The sequence below is a fragment of the Scyliorhinus canicula genome, chromosome 8, assembly GCF_902713615.1.
Source record: "Scyliorhinus canicula chromosome 8, sScyCan1.1, whole genome shotgun sequence".
NCBI lineage: Eukaryota > Metazoa > Chordata > Chondrichthyes > Carcharhiniformes > Scyliorhinidae > Scyliorhinus > Scyliorhinus canicula.
In genome coordinates this window covers 191,875,652-191,894,640 of record NC_052153.1, presented here as the reverse complement: position 1 = coordinate 191,894,640, position 18,989 = coordinate 191,875,652, and the positions used below count along the sequence as shown (strand labels likewise).

Here is an 18,989-nt window from a genome sequence, read left to right as displayed (position 1 = left end):
CAATACTCCAGTTGAAGCCAAACCGGTGTTTTATAGACGTTCCTTACTTTTGTTATCTATTTCTCAAGCCCGGGATCCATAAACATTGTTAACCACTTTCTCCACCAGCCTGTCGCCTTCAATGATTTGCACACACGTACCCCCAGGTCCCTCTGCTCCTGCCCCCCCCCCCTCCCCGCTTTAGAATTGTATCCTTTAGTTTAAATGGTCACTCCTTATTCCTCCTACCAAAACAAGTCAATTCACATTTCTCGGCATGACGTTTTACCTGCCACCGTCTGCCTATTCCACCAACATGCCTACAGCCACTTGAAGTCTATCCCTATCCTCCTCACGGTTCACAGTACTTCCTAGTTTTGTGTCATCTCCAAAGATTGAAATTGGGCCCAAGCCTAAGTCATTAAATGACATCAAGAAGAGCAGTGGTCCGAGTTCTGATGCTTGGCAACATCATTGGACGCCTTTATCCAATCTGAAAAACAAATGTCCATTCTCTGTTTCCTGCCACTCTGCCAATTTTGCCTCCATGCTGCCACTTCCCCTTTTACTCCACAGGTTTCAACTTACTTGACAAGCCTTTCATGTGGTACTTGATCAAATACCTTTTGGAAGTCCAGGTAAACCCCATCAACCACATTACCTGCATCAATCATTTCTGCCTCTCTCAATTGCATAAAGTAAACGTGATTTGTCTTCAACAAATCCATGTTGATTTTTCTGAATGAACCTACATTTGTCCAACTGGTCATTTAGTCTGGATAATCATTTTGACCAGATTTCCCACAACCAAGGTTAAATTGGCTTGCCTGTGGTCACTGGGTTCACTCTTGAATCCTGTTTGACGAGGGGCAGGAATATTTGTAAATCTCCAGTCCTCTGGCAGCAACCCCCGTGCCTGAGGATGATTGGAAAATTCTGGCCAGTCCCTCCACGATTTTCTACCTCACTGCCCTCAGTATCTTCAGAGGCATTCCATCCAGTCCCGGCGACTTGTCAACTTATCAACTCTGAGCTTCTCAATACCTCCTTTTGCCGATGTTTAGCCCATCCTCTTTCAACCGCTTTCACTATGGTTTTGGCAACAGCTTCTTGCCTGGGAAAGACTGAGGCAAAATATTTATTGAATACCTCAGCCGTGCCCTCTGCCTCCATGAGTAAATCCCATTGTGGTCCCCTCCTCAGGCTGACTTTTTATGTCACTCCTCACGCCCTAGGCGGGATTTTCCTCAAACCGACGGGGTGGGCCACTCCGGCGCTGAGGAGTGGTGTGAACTATTCCGGCGTCAGGGGTTAGGCCGGCGCTGGAGTGTTTGGCCAGCCGGCGCGGAAGGGCTTGATGCCACGCGAACCTGTGCCGAAGGGCCTTCGCCAGCCGGAACGAGTTGGCGCATGCGCGGGAGCGCCAACGTGTGCTGGCATCATCACAGCGCATGCACAGAGGGGTTCTTCTCCGCACCAGCCATGGCGGAGGTTGACAGCGGCCGGTGCGGAGGGATAGAGTGCCCCCACGGCACAGGTGGGCCCCGATCGCGGGCCAGGCCACCGTGGGGGCACCCCCGGGGCCAGATCCCCCCCGCGTCCCCCAGAAGACACTGCAGGCCGCCCGTGGCACCAGGTCCCGCCGGTAAGGACCTGTTGTGATTTACGCTGGCGGGACCCGCCGAAAACGGGCGGCCACTCGGCCCATCATGGCCCGGAGAATCGCCGGGGGGGGGGGGCAGTCCCAGCAGCAGGCGGCCGGCGCGCCCCGCCATTCCCACCCCCGCCAAAACCCCGACGCCGGAGAATTCGGCAGCCGGCGTGGGTGGGATTCATGCCCCCCCTCCCCCCCCCCCCCCTCCCCCCCCCGGCGATTCTCCAACCCGGCGGGTGGTCGGAGAATCCCGACCCCTGTCTTTGCCGCTCTCATTTCCCTTTTCGTTTCCCATCTGAGTTCTCCATATTCAGCCCGGTGTTATCAACTTGACCTAAGACATCGGACAAAGGAGAAGAAGTCGGCCATTTGCCCCACCGAGCGTGCACCGCCTTTGCTGCATCTTGGTCTCTGGCTGGGATGTTCCGATCCGGGTTCGCCCTGGTCACCCCTGCCGGCGGCAACAGAGAATTTGGAGCTCAGTCAAAACTCAGTGGGATCGGAAAATCCCACCGGCTGGAGAATTCCGGACTGTGTCTTTTGTCATCCAGGGGGCTCGGTTTTGCTTGTCCCACCTTTCTCCCATGTGCAGCAATACTTTGACTATACCAGTTCCCCCGTCAATTTCATAGAATTTACAGTCCAGAAGGAGGCAATTCGGCCCATCGAGTCTGCACCGGCTCTTGGAAAGAGCACTCCACTCAAGCCCACACCCCCCACCCTATCCCCGTAACCCCACTTAACCTTTTTGGACACTAAGGGCTATTTCGCAAAGCCAATCCACCTAACCCGCACATCTTTGGACTGTGGGAGGAAACCGGAGCACCCGGAGGAAACCCACGCACACACGGGGAGGACGTGCAGACTCCGCACAGACAGTGACCCAGCCGGGAATCGAACCCGGGACCCCGGAGCTGTGAAGCAATTTTGCTAACCACAATGCTACCGTGCTGCCCCCTGTGCTGCCGTGCTGTCAAAGGCACCTCATTTGTTGCAATTTAGTTCTGCCTGCCTGCCTTTGTTTCCAATTTTCCTGGGATTGACCTGTTCGTTGCCCTCTGAAAATGGCGTCCCCCCCCCCCAATAATGAACTTGAGTTCGCTCCTTGTCCAGTCCCATCGCCAATCTAAACCTTGTGACAGTAAGGTCACTGCTGGCTACATGTCCCCTTACGCTGACAGTTGATCGACATGCCCCACCTCATCCCTCAGATGCTTAAAACCAAGTTGCGGCTATTGTGAAGCCGGCCTGCTGCTCAGTTAGTATTCTGCCATAGCGTGTAACTGTACTGAGGGCAGGCCAGAAACGGGGAAATCAGCTGGCATGCTGTCTGATTTAATTTGTTTTGCCTTGTGTCTCCAGGGCCTCTATGAGGAATGTCAATACCTCTTCCAACCCCAATTGATTGTGCAGAGATTGATTGGCATTCCTGTCGTGTACCCTGGTTACGTGATAGATCAGATGATCCCAGGCCACAACAGATCAGTACTGTACAAGTAAGTCAGGCGGAGGCCTCTTTGTCTAATATTACCAAGTCAATGACATAATGGAGTATGAGAGCAGGCTAACTGTGTGAAATGTGCTCTTCCTGTTACTGCTGACAGTCATTTATGGGAAATGGATAAAATTCCCTATTCATTCTTCCAACAGCCTGTCAATCTTGTGGTCAGTGAGAGCACTCTGGTGGAAGAGCAGCCGGCCAGTAATCGTGGGCTTGCTCTGCCTGGAGGAGAGGAGAATTCGAGGTGACCTAATTCGTGATTATGAAAGGGGATCGATCCGGGCAAACCTGGGGCATGAGGGACATTGGGCTCAGCGGCAGTGTGCAGGCCATTCTGCCCGTTGAGCCAATAAGATCATCATGGCCGACCTGATTTGCGGTCTCAACTCCACTTTCCTCCCCCCCCCCCCCCCCACCCCCCTCCGTGACCCCTTTGCCTTTCAGAAAATTCGCCCAGATGTGAATAAATTCAAGGACCCAGCTTCCACTGCCCCCTGGGGAAGAGAATTCCACTGACTAATGATGCTCTGAGATAATGATTCCCCGTTCCTGAGATGAAGAACTGGATTCTCCGGTCGCCGACGCCAAAGTCGCGTTCGGCGAACCGCCGGGGAATCCAAGTTCCCGACCAAATCGGGGGGGGCGCCGCTTTCGCGATGCTCCGCCCCCTCCAATGCAGCATGGTAGCACAGTGGTTAGTACTGTTGCTTCACAGCTCCAGGGTCCCAGGTTCGATTCCCGACCTTGGGTCACTGTCTGTGCGGAGTCTGCAAGTTCTCCCCGTGTGTGCGTGGGTTTCCTCCGGGTGCTCCGGTTTCCTCCCACAGTCTAAAGACGTGCCGGTTAGGTGGGTTGGCCACGCTAAATTGCCCTTAGTGTCCAAAAAGATTAGATGGGGTTATTGGGTTACGGAGTTATGGGAGAGGTGTTTTCGGAACCCCAAAATGTATCCTGGAATTCAACCAACCTCTCCCTTTAATGGATTGTTGCTTTTGAAGCACACGGCTTGTTCCCTAGGTGTGGTATTACAATTATGGACACGTGGGTTTTTAAACACAAAACAATGTTTATTCAATGAACTCAAATTTACCTTTTAAAATAAACATTGGATTTCTTAACACCACTTATTTCAAAGATAACCCCGTAAATAATACAACAGGCCCCAATCCTGTAAACTGTTCTTTTAAGCATCCAAAAAACTTCAACCCGTCAAAAATAGAAGCACAACAGGTTACATTCAATATATTTATAGTCTTTGGATTTGCAGAAATCACCAGACCAGCTCTTTTCCTTCCTGCAGCTCTCAGCAAACCAGCCAGGCATTTTTCTGCTGCTCTTTCAAACTGAAACTAAAAGCAGAAGTGAGCTCAGCTCAGCTCCCCCCCCCCCTCCCCCCCACCACCCCACCCTCTGACATCACTTCAGTAATATGAGCTGCTTCATTTCTTAAAGGTACATTGCTTAATCATCCATTTCTTAAAGGTACTCTCACATGACAACGGGGATAGAGTGGAGGTGTGGGCTTAGGTAGGGTGCTCTTTCCGAGGGCCGGTGCAGACTCGATGGGCTAAATGGCCTCCTTCTACACTGTAAATTCTATGATAATGCGGCGTACTGTGGGAGTACGCTGCGCCACGTATCGACATTGCCTGAGGCACGCCCCCCGATGCCCCTCCCCCCACCGGCCAAGTTCCTGACGGCGTGGGACGCGTGTGGTTTCACCCGTCGGGAACTCAGCGTGGCAGCTGCGGACTCAGTCCCGTGCCGGACGCGTTGTTCGCCCTGCCTGGGCGCGGGTGGCAGATGCGCGCACACTCATGCACATACACACGCACACACACATTCAGGCACGCACACATTCATGCACTCTTGCACACACATACACTCCTGCACATAGATGCACTCATGCGCGCACACACACCCATGCGCACACACACTCATGCACACACACATGTATATACACACACTCATGCACACACATACATACACACTCATGCACACATACATGTACGTACACACACACACTCATGCACACACACTCATGCACACATACATGTATATATACAGACACACACACACTCATGCACCCACACACGCATATGCACACACGCCGTATATGCACACACTCACTCATGCACATACACATACTCATGCCACACAAACTCATGTACACACACCCACACATACTCATGGACACACATACAGTCATGCACACAGACACATGCACACACACACACACACATACATACACACACTCATGCACCCACACACGTATATACACACTCACTCATGCACACACGCACACACACAGACTGGTTTCTATCAGTCTAATGTAGCAGAAACTGGGCATTGAGCCAGTATAGTTACACAGAGCAACACTGTAGGAACAGCAGCAGATTCCATTGATCAATGACACATTTTTCTGTTCGAGAATGGGTGTCCTTGCTTCTTACTTTGTAAGTTACTCCTGAAAGTAATGGGGTTGAAAGGATTTATTAACATTGTTAGGAATTACGCGGGCAGTAGGAACTATTAGTGACAATAATTAAATGTGCATTTGACAGCAACATTTATGATGATACATGGACACTTAACCAGAGATTTCAAACAGTTTAGCAAATGAGGTCTCATTGAAAATCTTGACCCTGTCGCGCCTTTTGCTCAATCCAACTGCTTGAGGGCCCACATATTCAGCGGCATAACCTCATCAGCTATTTCCCCTCATCCCTTTATCAATAACTTCAGTTTAAACGCTGAAACGTTGTCAAACTCCACCTCGACTGAACTGTCAATCAAGTCACTCGCCTGGAGACGGCTCCATGGTGATGGATGAACAATGGCCGCCTTGTCACTTAACCACGTTTCCTGATGCAGATGTGTCCTCAAGAGGAGTTAATCACCCTCAAACACACTTTAACCTCATTGGTTGAATGTCAGTTGCCCGTTGCTGAATCCTTGATCGGCTAAAGACTGTCGCTGCCTGGTACTTTTCAATAAGGCCATGATTTAAACTGAAATATTGCTCTGCATATTAAAACACAATTTTTTTCAAAAGAAAAGCAAGCTTTGTTATGGTTACACGTTCATTCCCCTCTCAGTAAAACTCAGTATGAAGAGGCTGGTTAATTAACTCTTTCCTCACACATTACTGGGTCCGTGCCTTCCAGCGATTAATTGTACTGCTTCAGGATGTTCTTGTGTCACCGATGCAGTGCATCTTGTAGACGGTACATGGCTGCTACTGGTCATCAATGGTGGAGGGAGTGAATGTTTGTGGGTGGGGTGCCAACGAACGGGCTGCTTTGTCCTGGATGGTGTTGAGCTTCTGGAGTGTTGCTGGCACTGTGCTCATCCCCAGGCAAGTGGAGAGTGTTCCACTGTTCGTACTGACAGGAGTTGGGATGTCTTGCTGCAGTTATACAGGGCCTTAGTGTGTCCACACCTTGTGTGTTGTGCACAGTTGTGGTCTCCTAGTTTGAGGAAGGACATTCTTGCTATTGAGATTGTCCAGCGAAGGTTCACCAGGCTAATTCCCGGGATGGCAGGACTGACAGATGAAGAAAGGCTGGATCGACTGGGCTTGTACTGACTGGAGTTTAGAAGAATGAGAGGGGATCTCATAGGGCGGGATTTTCCATCCCCCTGCCGGGTCGGAGAATCCCCGGGAGGTGGCGTGAATCCCGCCCCACCACTCCGATGCCGGCTGCCGTATTCCCCGGTGCCGGTTTTCGGGAGGGGGCTGAGTATACACCACGCTGGTCGAGGGCTGTTGGCAGTGACCCCCACCCCCCCCCCGGCAATTCTCCAGGCCCCGATGGGCCGAGCGGCAGTCAGTTCCTGGCCAGTCCCGCCAGCGTGAAATGGACATGGTCATTCCCGGCGGGACCTGGCTGGTAGGCCGTCTAGTAGAGTCCTCGGGGGGAGGGTGGGGGCGTGGGGGGAATCATTCAGGACTGAGATGAGGAAGAACTTCTTCTCTCAGAGAGTTGTGAACTTGTGGAATTCTCGACCACAGAAAGCTGTTGGGGCCAATTCGCTGGACAGAGGGAGCTGGAGCGAGAGCTGGAGCTGGAGTTGGCGGGATCCTGATTTCGCCAACGGGAGCGGGCCGTTTAGGTCGCAAACAGATTGACGCCTGTCCCGGTTCAAAATTTTGGCCTCTCCCGTGATTTACGGCCTCCTCGCTCTCTCGCTTAAGTGCAGCACGGCCATTAAATCGTGCCCTATGTCACTTTTTTGGGACCTGGGGGGTTTCTCACTGGACCAGCCGACACTTAGGCTGCAATCTCCTGGCCGTTAACGTTGGTGGGAAATTCCGGTCTCATGACGTTTTTCCAGCAGCGAGGGGTGCAGTCACCGCGAAATCCGATTGATGTCGGCGGGATCAGTAAACCCCACCCTTAGAATTATTTTCATCACTGGGGAGCTGAACTGATTGGCCACGCTGGCTCCTCAGAGATCAGGTCACCGTTTTGAAAGGGTGTCCCGATTTGTAAGTGTGCTTCAGGATCCCCCACACCCCCCCCGCCCATGGGCAATGTCACCCCCCACACACATGGCATTACCCCACACCCTCCCAAGTGATGACACCCCGCTATGGGGTCGCTGAGGTCCGCCTCTTTTCAGGCCTCGTCATGTCTCCTTCCGGGGGCCCCAACTCTTCCAGAACACCCACCCTTCACTCCTCCAACCTTCCAGAGGACTCTGCATACCCGCCCTGCACTCCCCCCCCCCCCCCCCAACCTTCATACCCCCTCCATCCTCCTTTCATGGTCATGGCCCCCCCGTCAGGCCCAGTCTCATAGCCGTGCACGCCTGCCACCCAGGAACCCTTGCACTGCCACACTGACAGTACTCTTGCCAACCTGGCAGTGCCACACAGCCACCTTGGCAGTACCAGGTTCCTGCATTCCCGGGGGAGAGCCAGCGAGCCACCCTCTCCTATCCCTGATCAGCCAGGAGTCTCCATCGGCCTTGGAGAACCCTCGGGTCCCCTCGCGTCCGGTTCACGGTTGTCTGGGCCAGGACTGTACGGTGCCCCCGCTGGAGTCCCCTGGGAGGCCTCTGGATGCCGGGAGCCTGATAGATTTTGGGTCAGCATGACTAAGAGTGTTTTAAACCTACTTAGGTGTGTAAGGCTTGATCCCGCCCATTGTGGGAGGGAGACTGCTCACGTACAAGCTGTCGGGAAACCCGAGGAAGGCTTCTCCCAGGATCTACCTGCCGTGGCATCCTCCGTTTCGGGCGAAACATGGCCGGTAGATCGCACTCTATTTCGTTTCTTTGGGCCTTGGGTAGTTTCTCCCTGGTCCAGCCCTCACTTCGAAATGTTTTCCGTAATGGGCAGCTGAACTCTCCGGCAAGACTGGCTCCTCAGAGAACGGGCTGCTCCAGGTGAGTTTGAGAGTCCTCACATCGGCCAACCCCCAGCACAGATGGACATTACCCCACATCCCCAACTGAGGACACCTGGCTATTGATGCACGATCAATCACTACTGAAGCGAGATTGTAGTCCAATTGAAGGCTTTAATGAACAAGTAGTTACCCCAGCAGCTCCAGTACAGAATGACTGCTGCGGGTGAAACACAGACTCTTATGCTCCGCCTGCTGGGCGGAGCCAGCAGGCAGGTTCTACCACTCATACTACAGTATAAGGTCCATCCCACCTAGGTACCGCGATACACCTAATATAGCCTACCACAGATAAGGGGGCCTTTTTCAAGCCTACCCATCCCCCTTTTGGGTCCCCCACCTTTCAGAACCCCCACCCTTCGCCCCCCCCAACCTTTATGAGGCCCCTTCGTACCTGCTGTTTACTCCCCCACCCATCGTATGCCCCTCGGGCCCCAACCCTTGGCGGTGCCACCTGGGTAACAAGGCAGTGGCAGGGCGGCAGTACCAAGGTGCCCGGGTGCCAGACTGAGAGCCAGGGTGCCACCCTGACCGACCACCCAGTGGTCTCCCATGGCCTGGAGACCCCCCCCCCCCCCCCCCCCCGCCCCAGGACCCAGACTAAACAGCACACAGTCAAAGCAGATCCAGATCGCGGCGTCTCACAAGCTTTGGGCGAATCTTGTGCGATGCCTTGAGCGTCGCGAATCTCACGAGAGGCCTCTTGTGATATTCAGCGGCCTCTCCGTGACACCAAGTCAGGCCTAATGAGGCCAATAAATCGTGACCCAGACGTCCAAAGTCACTTTTGGTTGATGAGAAGGACGCTAATCTCTGGTGTTCTTGTTTCTCCCACATCCAAAAACAGGTTATATAGACATTACCTCGCTTCTGGCCTGACACAGGGCGGCACGGTAGCACAGTGGTTAGCACTGTGGCTTCACAGCACCAGGGCCCCAGGTTCGATTCCCCGCTGGGTCACTGTCTGTGCGGAGTCTGCACGCTCTCCGCGTGTCTGCGTGGGTTTCCTCCGGGTGCTCCGGTTTCCTCCCACAGTCCAAAGACGTGCTGTTAGGTGGATTGGCCATGATCAATTGCCCTTAGTGTCCATATAAGGTTAGGAGGGGTTATTGGGGATAGGGTGGAAGTGAGGGCTTAAGTGGGTCGGTGCAGACTCGATGCTCCGAATGGCCTCCTTCCGCACGGCATGTTATATTTTGTGGGATCCTTCTGTGCACAATAGGTGAATAGATGTTTACTGTCGGAGGCTTTCAGGGCACATGGAACCAAGAGAGGATTAAGCTGCAGGTGAACCGTGATCTAACTGAGGAGCAGGTTGAAGGGGCTGAATGGCCTCCTCCTGTTCCGCTGTTCAAACAATCCTATCTGGGTAATCAAAGTGCTTTTAACCTGACATTTGGATCTGCCTGCTCTGGTTTTGACCCCCCCTGCCTCAGATTTGACCTTTTTCCTCCCCCTTAGGGTTTTCATCCCAAGCTACACCTCCCGGGTGTTGGTGCGTCTCTCGGACTGCCGCAACAGTAACAGGACGGTGGGGGGCTGCCCGGTGCTGCTCAAAGTCAGGGCAAAGGCCCCCCCACTCCACAACTCCACCCGCGTTGACTGCCGGGATCGACGGGTCTGCGAGCTGCAGGACAAGGCGCCCTTCTGGCAGCAGTGGTACTACATCCTGGTGGAGAAGACCGTTCGCAACGTTGACGTGAACTTCCGGGTCGGGGTTCACATCAGAGGTAAGAGGTCAAGCTCCTTGGCCTGACACATGGGGTCTTGAGCCCTGGTGGGAATGGAGGGCGAGGATGAGGTGCCATCTCCAGTACTGCTTAGAAGGTGCACCATATAACTCTGAAATGTAGATCCACAAGAACCTGATTACAGTTTGAGGAGACATTTAACAGCGATATCTGTCTCCCACCCCTTCCACTCTCTTTGAATCCCATTGCTCCGAAACTCACCGCTGGTGCCAGCGTGTGGCACAGTAGCCAGCACTCTCAGGGGCAGACAGAAGGACAAGGTGAAAGCCCAGCTCCAAAGGCATCAGTGCATAATCCAGGCTGACAGTCCAGTACAGTCCGGGAGGAGTGCTGCATTGTCAAATGTCTTTCAGATAGTAAGTTAAGCAAAGCCCCACCTTCTAGCTGGAGAAGAGCAAAAAAGTTCCAAATTACTTTCGGGAGAAGAATTAGGGAGGTCACTCCAGAGTTCTGGCTAATATTTGCCCTTCACCCAACACCTAGAAACAGATGGCCGGGCCATTAGATCTTCGTGAATGTTTGCTGTGCACAAACTGGGGCATAGTTCCATACATCGCAACAGTAACTGCACTTCAAAAGGATTTTTAAGATGTCCTGTGTTTGTGGAAAGGGGGCTATATGAACAAAAATCTTTTCTCTCTTTGCCTTCCATTCCAAGCAATATTATTTAACTGCATGTGGTGAACGTATTATGGTAACCATTCACCACTGTATTACATTGTACCACGCTGTTGCCCATGTGGCTCCACCTATGGACCATTGTACTGTATTACACTGGTTGTATCATGTTGGTGTCTTTGTGGGCTCCGCCCCTGGCTCCGCCCCCTTGAGGGGAGGTATAAAGAACAGCTGCCCTGTAGGTGGCTCTCAGTGCTGACCAGTCGCAGGCAGGCACTGCTCTAGTCGATCAAAGCCACAGTTCACTTCCATTCTCTGTCTCGTGTGAATTGATGGTTGCATCACTGAATCTTAGTCTCTCCATCTCTCTCGCTTTGCCTCTATCTGTCTCCCAGCTGCTCAATCTCGCCACCATTTCTGCTGTCTGGGGGAAGCTGACAATTGCGCTTGGAACACCTCTTTTGGTCCAACATTTCCAGGTCCTTTTCATAGTGTGGAGGCCAGAACTGTGCGACGGTGAGGGCTTCCCAGGCTGCACTACCTTCTCCACACCCTCAATGGAGATCTCCTGGCCATTTTGAAAGCTGATTAAAACTGCACAGTAAGAAGTCTTACAACACCAGGTTAAAGTCCAACAGGTTTCTTTCTAACGGAAGGAGCCGTGCTCCGAAAGCTCGTGTTTGAAACAAACCTGTTGGACTTTAACCTGGTGTTGTAAGACTTCTTACTGTGCTCACCCCAGTCCAACGCCGGCATCTCCACATCATGATTAAAACTGCTGCATTGATCAAAGGCTGTGAACTAGTTAACATCATCACAGGAACTGCAGGTTCGCAAAGATATAAACAAATCAAACCAAACACCGGACCTTATTTCCACAGGGTTTGAATTGAAAAGTGGGGAAGTTACGCTCAATCCGTGTGGTTAGGCCGCACTTAAAGGGTATTGCGTTCCGTTCTGCGCTCCATGTTCTAAAACACATATGGAGGCACTAGAAATGCTGCAAAGGAGGTTTACAAGGATGACAGCAGAAATGTGTGGGTACATGTACACCCGGAAAGGATTGACAAATGGATTTCTTCTCCTGGGGAGAAGGAGGCTGAGGGGGTGACATCATCGAGATGTTTAAAATTCTGAAAGGTTTGGATAGAATGTTTAGCTCACTCGGCTAAATCGCTGGCTTTTAAAGCAGACCAAGCAGGCCAGCAGCACGGTTCAATTCCTGTACCAGCCTCCCTGGGCAGGCGCCGGAATGTGGCGACTAGGGGCTTTTCGCAGTAACTTCATTGAAGCCTACTTGTGACAATAAGCGATTTTCTTTTTTTTTTCATATAGAGAAAATGTTCCCTCATTTTTTATTCTTTCACGGGATGAGAGCACTGTTGGCTCGGCCGTCGTTCATTATCTGTCTCTAATTGCCCCTTGAGAAGGTGGTGGTGAGCTGCCTTCTTGAACCACTGCAGTCTATGTGGTGTAGGTACACCTACTGTGCTGTTAGGAAGGGAGTTCCAGGATTTGACCCAGCGACAGTGAAGGAACGGCCGATATATTTCCCAGTCAGGGTGGTGAGTGACTTGGAGGGGAGCCTCCAGGTGGTGGGGTTCCCAGGTATCTGCTGCTCTTGGCCTAGATGGTAGAGGTTGCGGGGTTGGAAGGTGCTGTCCCAGGAGCAGAGTGGGCCAGAGACGGTGGTGTGGTGGTCTTGACACTGGACTAGTAATCCAGAGACCCAGATGGGTGAGAGCAGATGGTGAAATTTGAATTCATCAAAAATCTGGAATTAAAAGTCTAACGATGACCATGAAGCCATTGTCAATTGTCATAAAAACCCACCTGGTTCACTAATGTCCTTCAGGGAAGGAAATCTGCCGTCCTTACCCGGTCTGGCCTACATGTGACTCCAGACCCACAGCAATGTGGTTGACTCTTAACTGCCCCCCCCTCTGAAATGCCCCAGCATGCTTCTCAGGTCAAGGGCAATTAGGGATGGGCAACAAATGCTGGCGACGCCCACATCCCAAGAACGAATACATATATCTGGAGGCCATCACAATAAGACAGCCATCAAGGTACCCAATGGTGAATTCAGAAGAAGCTTCTTTCCCCAGAGAGTGGGGAAGATGTGGAACTCACTGCCACAGAGAATGGTTGAACACGGACGAACAGACTCAAAAACAGCTTCTTCCCCACTGTCACCAGACTCCTAAATGACCCTTTTATGGACTGACCTCATTAACACTACACCCTGTCTGCTTCATCCGATGCCAATGCTTATGTAGTTACATTGTATATCTTGTGTTGCCCTATTATGTATTCTCATGTATTTTCTTGAATTCTGTTCAATTCCCTTTTCTTCCCATGTACTGAATGATCTGTTGAGCTGCCTGCAGAAAATACTTTTCACTGTACCTCGGTACACGTGACAATAAACAAATCCAATCCAATCCAATCCAATGAAGTGAATGGTGTCGATTCAAGTTGGACAAGCAAATGAGAGAGGAGGAAATGGGGGTTATGATGGTAAATTTAGATGAGGAAAGATGGGAGGAGGTTCGAGTGGAGCTTAAACACCAACATGGAGTGGTCGGGCCGAATGGCCTGTTTCTCAGCTGTATATCCTGTGCGATGCTGTTTAATTGCAAATGAGTCGCTGTTACACGACAAAACCGCCGACTATTGAATAGGTTCTTGGCCCTCTTGTTGGCCATTTAGAAGCCCTGCTGTTTGTGTGACCTTCACTCGGCCGTGCGCATTGTGAAAAGTGAAACTGGCTGAGTGACGCTTTCCTGAGCGCAACGGCGCAATGACGGTCCATTGCTAAACGGAGAATTCCTATTGCTTGACAAATGTTCTCTGTTTCAAACAGCAGAAAGGTTGGCAAACAGGAGACAGGTAGGAACAGAGGGACTCCCCCGGGACGTTCCATGGCTTTACCATTGCTGCGTCCCCACAGAATCCCGGCGCTCACCACTTTTGCACAGGAGGGGGTTTAATTTAAACAGCCCTAATTTTGGGGCTGAGGGGCTGGGACTGGGACCGAGGGGGTGGGGCTGAGGGGGTGGGGTCTGTGTTTCTCTCTGTTCTCTGACGTTCTGTATTTGCTGGTTGGGGTGACTGGGTTTTGTGTTGTTTGAAGGGGCGGGGGGAGTCGTTTCCCTTTGTTTCCAGTCGGTTCCAAGCGGATTGGGCTTTGGGTTTACGGCGGTTTTCGGGGGGCGCGGTTTTGCACCTGGTTTGTTTGTTTTTCTGGGTCAGGGTTTGGAGGAGTGGAGGACGAGGAGGGGTGGGGGCTCTGGCGGGGGCCTACATACTCGTAAGCCAAGGTGGGCTAATGAATGGGGGGGGGGGGGGGGTGAGGTGGTGGAGGGAGGGGCTGCGGCCATTGGAGCCTGGTTGAGCAGGTTCCACTGGGAGGTGTGAATGGTGGGGGGGAGGGATCGATACTGGGAGAGGTGTTTGCTAGAGGAAGTTGGGGGTTCTAGGAGGGAGGGGCTGAGGGATTCGGCGGTAACAAAAGGATTGGGCGGGCTAGGCCAGAAGGTTAAGGCCCGGGGTTATGATGATGGCGGTTAACAGGGGCGGGGTAGTGGGGGTGAGGGGGTGAGTACAGTAACGTGGAAAGTGAGGGGAATAGGGGGATTGGTGAAGACATCAACAGTTTTGGCGCACTTGAAGAGCTTCATAGCCGACGTGGTGATGCTGCAGGAGACCCACCTGAGGGTGAAGGATCAGGCAAGGCTGAGGAAGGGTTGGGTGAGGCAGGTGTTTCACTCGAGGTTTGATGATCAATCTCGATGCAGGGGGGAGGGGGGGGGCAGTGGTGGCGATCGTTGTGGTGAAGAGGGTGAGGTATCAGATGGCGAAGGTGGTGACGAATCAAGGGGGCAGTTACGTATAGAGACGGGTGCGTTAGAGGGGAGGTTAGTGGCGCTGGCGAGCATATACGGCCCCAACTGGGACTGTTAAATAAGTTAAGAGCCCATGGTGTTAAGGGTAAGATCTTGGCATGGATAGAGGATTGGCTGACTGGCAGAAGGCAGAGAGTGGGGATAAAGGGGTCTTTTTCAGGTTGGCAGCCAGTGACTAGTGGTGTACCTCAGGGGTCTGTGCTGGGACCACAACTTTTTACAATGTACCTTAATGATCTGGAAGAAGGAACTGAAGGTACCTTCAGACCTTCTGGCCTAGCCCGCCCAATCCTTTTGTTACCGCCAAATCCCTCACCCCCTCCCACCTAGGGCAGCAGGGTAGCATGGTGGTTAGCATAAATGCTTCACAGCTCCAGGGTCCCAGGTTCGATTCCCGGCTGGGTCACTGTCTGTGTGGAGTCTGCACGTCCTCCCCCTGTGTGCGTGGGTTTCCTCCGGGTGCTCCGGTTTCCTCCCACAGTCCAAAGATGTGCGGGTTAGGTGGATTGGCCGTGCTAAATTGCCCGTAGTGTCCTAATAAAAGTAAGGTTAAGGGGGGGTTGTTGGGTTACGTGTATAGGGTGGATACGTGGGTTTGAGTAGGGTGATCATGGCTCGGCACAACATTGAGGGCCGAAGGGCCTGTTCTATGTTCTATGTACTGTTGCTAAGTTTGCAGATGATACAAAGATCTGTAGAGGGACAGTTAGTATTGAGGAAGCAGGGGGCTGCAATGAAGTAGCAGATGGAATACAATGTGGAAAAATCTGAGGTTATGCACTTTGGAAGGAGGAATTTAGGCATATACTTTTTCTAAGCGGGGAAATGCTTAGGAAATCGGAAGCACAAAGGGACTTCGGAATCTTTGTTCATGATTGTCTTAAGGTTAACGTGCAGGTTCAGTCAGCAGTTAAGAAGGCAAATGCAATGTTAGCATTCATGTCGAGAGGGCTAGAATACAAGAGCAGGGATGTACTTCTGAGGCTGTATAAGGCTCTGGTCTGACCCCATTTGGAGTATTGTGAGCAGTTTTGGGCCCCGTATCTAAGGAAGGATGTGCTGGCCTTGGAAAGGGTCCAGAGGAGGTTCACAAGAATGATCCCTGGAATGAAGAACTTGTCGTATGAGGAACGGTTAAGGACTCTGGGTCTGTATTCATTGGAGTTGAGAAGGATGAGGGGGATCTTACTGAAACTTAGAAGATACTGCGAGGCCTGGATAGAGTGGACGTGGAGAGGATGTTTCCACTTGTAGGAAAAACTAGAACCAGAGGACAGCATCTCAGACTAAAGGGACGATCCTTTAAAACAGAGATGAGGAGGAACATTTTCAGCCAGAGGGTGGTGATTCTGTGGAACTCTTTGCCGCAGAAGGCTGTGGAGGCCAAATCACTGAGTGTCTATAAGACAGAGATAGATAGGTTCTTGATTAATAAGGGGATCAGGAGTTAGGGGGAGAAGGCAGGAGAATGGGGATGAGAAAATGTCAGCCAAGATTGAATGGCGGAGCAGACTCGATGGGCCGAGTGGCCTAATTCTGCTCCCATGTCTTATGGTCTTATGGTCTATCAAAGGTGAGATTGAGATGGCGCTGGGTGAGCGAACTGGCTGCCTCGCGATTGGCCTGGTGCGGGTCCCGATTCTGGGTTCGTGCCTGTTAACTCTGTTCCAATTTCCAGCATTATCTGTTTTTGATTCTAATTGGGACTTTGTTCGGCTGAAACCTGAATCTAACACCTTCTGTTGTCCCCCTCTCGACAGAAAGCATTGATTCGTTTGATTAGTGACAATCTGCAATTGTACAGGGCCTTGGTGAGGCCACACCTGGAGTTTTGGTCTCCTTCTCTGAGGAAGGATGTTCTTGCTCTAGAGGGAGTGCAGCGAAGGTTTACCAGACTGATTCCAGGGATGGCGGGACTGTCATATGAGGAGAGATTGAGTCGGTTCGGATTGTTCTCGCTGGAGTTCAGAAGAATGAGGGGGATCTCATAGAGACTTATAAAATTTTAACAGGACTAGACAGGGTAGATGTTACCAATGATGGGCGTGTCCAGAACCAGGGGTCACAGCCTGAGGATTCAGGGTAAACCATTTTGGACAGAGATAAGGAGACATTTCTTCACACAGAGTGGTGAGCCTGGGGAATTCATTACCACAGGGGCTGGTTTAGCTCACTGAGCTAAATCGTTGGCTTTTAAAGCAGACCAAGCAGGCCAGCAGCACGATTCCCGTACCAGCCTCCCCGGCCAGGTGCCGGAATGTGGCGACTAGGGGCTTTTCACAGTAACTTCATTGAAGCCTACTCGTGACAATAAGCGATTTTCATTTTTTTCATTTTTCATTTCACAGGAAGTAGTTGATGCTAAAACTTTGAATATATTGAAGAGGCGGCTGGATGTAGCACTTGGGGAGAATGGGATCAGAGGCTATGGGGAGAAAGCAGGATTAGGCTATTGAGTTGGATGATCAGCCATGATGGTGATGAATGGTGGAGCAGGCTCGAAGGGCTAACGGGCCTCCTCCTGCTCCTATCTTCTATATATCTATGTATTTTATTGATCTATGTAACTCCACTCCATGTTCCAAAATGACTAGCTTGAGTTGGGAAATTTTCCAACTCGCCGGATCTGTCGCGATTTAGGTTCCACGAATCCATCACTTTTCGCTCCAGGGTGATGGGTGTGAGGTGGGATCGAAACCTGATGACCTCGGAGGCAGATCCTAAATGGTCACTGGTGTCAGCGAGTACCGAGGTGGACTGGTTAGAATGTCTGCCTCGCTTCTCCGCACCATCACCCTGGTTGTTTTTGAAGTTGCTGGGCATTCAGCTCTCATCCCACTCACCATCCCATCCCCCACCCCCCAACCACTCTCCACATCCCTTCCATGCCCCCACCCCCTCAATGCCCCACCATTCCCTCAATGCTCCACATGAGACTTTTGTTCCCCCAAATGCCCATTCACCCCTGTATGCACTATTGACAGAACCAATGAGTCGTCTAATAGAATCATAGAATTTACAGAGCAGAAGGAGGCCATTCAACCCATCGAGTCTGCACCGGCCCTTGGATAGAGCACCCCACGTAAACCCACACCTCCACCCTCTCCCCGTAACCCCACCCAACCTTTTGGCCACTAAGGGGCAATTTAGCATGGCCAATCCACCTAACCTGCACGTCTTTGGACTGCGGGAAGAAACTGGAGCACCCGGAGGAAACCCACGCAGACACGGGGAGAACGTGCAGACGCCGCACAGACAGTGACTCGAGCCGGGTCCCTGGTGCTGTGTGGCAGTAGTGTCCATCACTGCGCCACCGTGCCGACTAATAACCATGGCAACAATGGAAATGCTGAGGAAAAAGCAAGGTGCAGTGAAAAGTATTTCTCTGCGAGCAGCTCAACCGATAATTAAGTACATGGGAAGAAAAGGAAATTAAAGGAAATACCTAATAGGGCAACACAAGGTACACAATGTAACCAGATAACACCGGCATCGGGTGAAGCATACAGGGTGTAGTGTTAATGAGGTCAGTCCATAGAAGGGTTGCTTAGGACTCTGGTGACAGTGGGGAAGAAGCTGTTTTTGAGTCTGTTCGTGCGTGTTCTCAGACTTTTGTATCTCCTGCCCGATGGAAGAAGTTGGAAGAGTGAGTAAGCCGGGTGGGAGGGGGCTTTGATTATGCTGCCCGCTTTCCCCAGGCAGCGGGAGGTGTAGATGGAGTCAATGGATGGGAGGTGGGTTTGTGTGATGGGCCAGGCTGTGTTCACAACTCTCTGAAGTTTCTTGCGGTCCTGGGCCGAGCAGTTGCCATACCAGGCTGTGATGCAGCCCGATAGGATGCCTTCTATGGTGCATCTGTAAAAGTTGGTTAATGTGGACATGCCGAATTTCCTTAGTTTCGTGAGGAAGTATTGGCGCTGTTGTGCTTTCTTGGTGGTAGCGTCGACGTGAGTGGACCAGGACAGATTTTTGGAGAGATTGTCGGCCCCGTTGATGCTGACAGGGGTGTGTACAGTACTTTGCTTCCTGAAGTCAGTGACCAGCTCTTTAGTTTTGCTGGCAGTGAGGGAGAGATTGTTGTCGCTGCGCCACTCCACTGGGTTCTCTATCTCCCTCCTATATTTTGACTCATCGTTATTTGAGTTCCGCCTGACGCACGATGAT

The 18,989-nt window shown here is 51.8% G+C and overlaps 1 protein-coding gene across 1 annotated transcript in view; it reads left to right on the top strand.

Annotated features, from left to right (window-relative positions):
* The window catches only part of tmem8b (transmembrane protein 8B), a 190,455-nt gene that overhangs the window by 91,928 nt on the left and 79,538 nt on the right, over positions 1-18,989 (top strand). The window contains exons 4-5 of the mRNA XM_038805916.1: positions 2,996-3,129; positions 10,010-10,278. Coding sequence (XP_038661844.1) covers positions 2,996-3,129; positions 10,010-10,278 — 403 coding nt within the window. The remainder of the gene's footprint in view (positions 1-2,995; positions 3,130-10,009; positions 10,279-18,989) is intronic.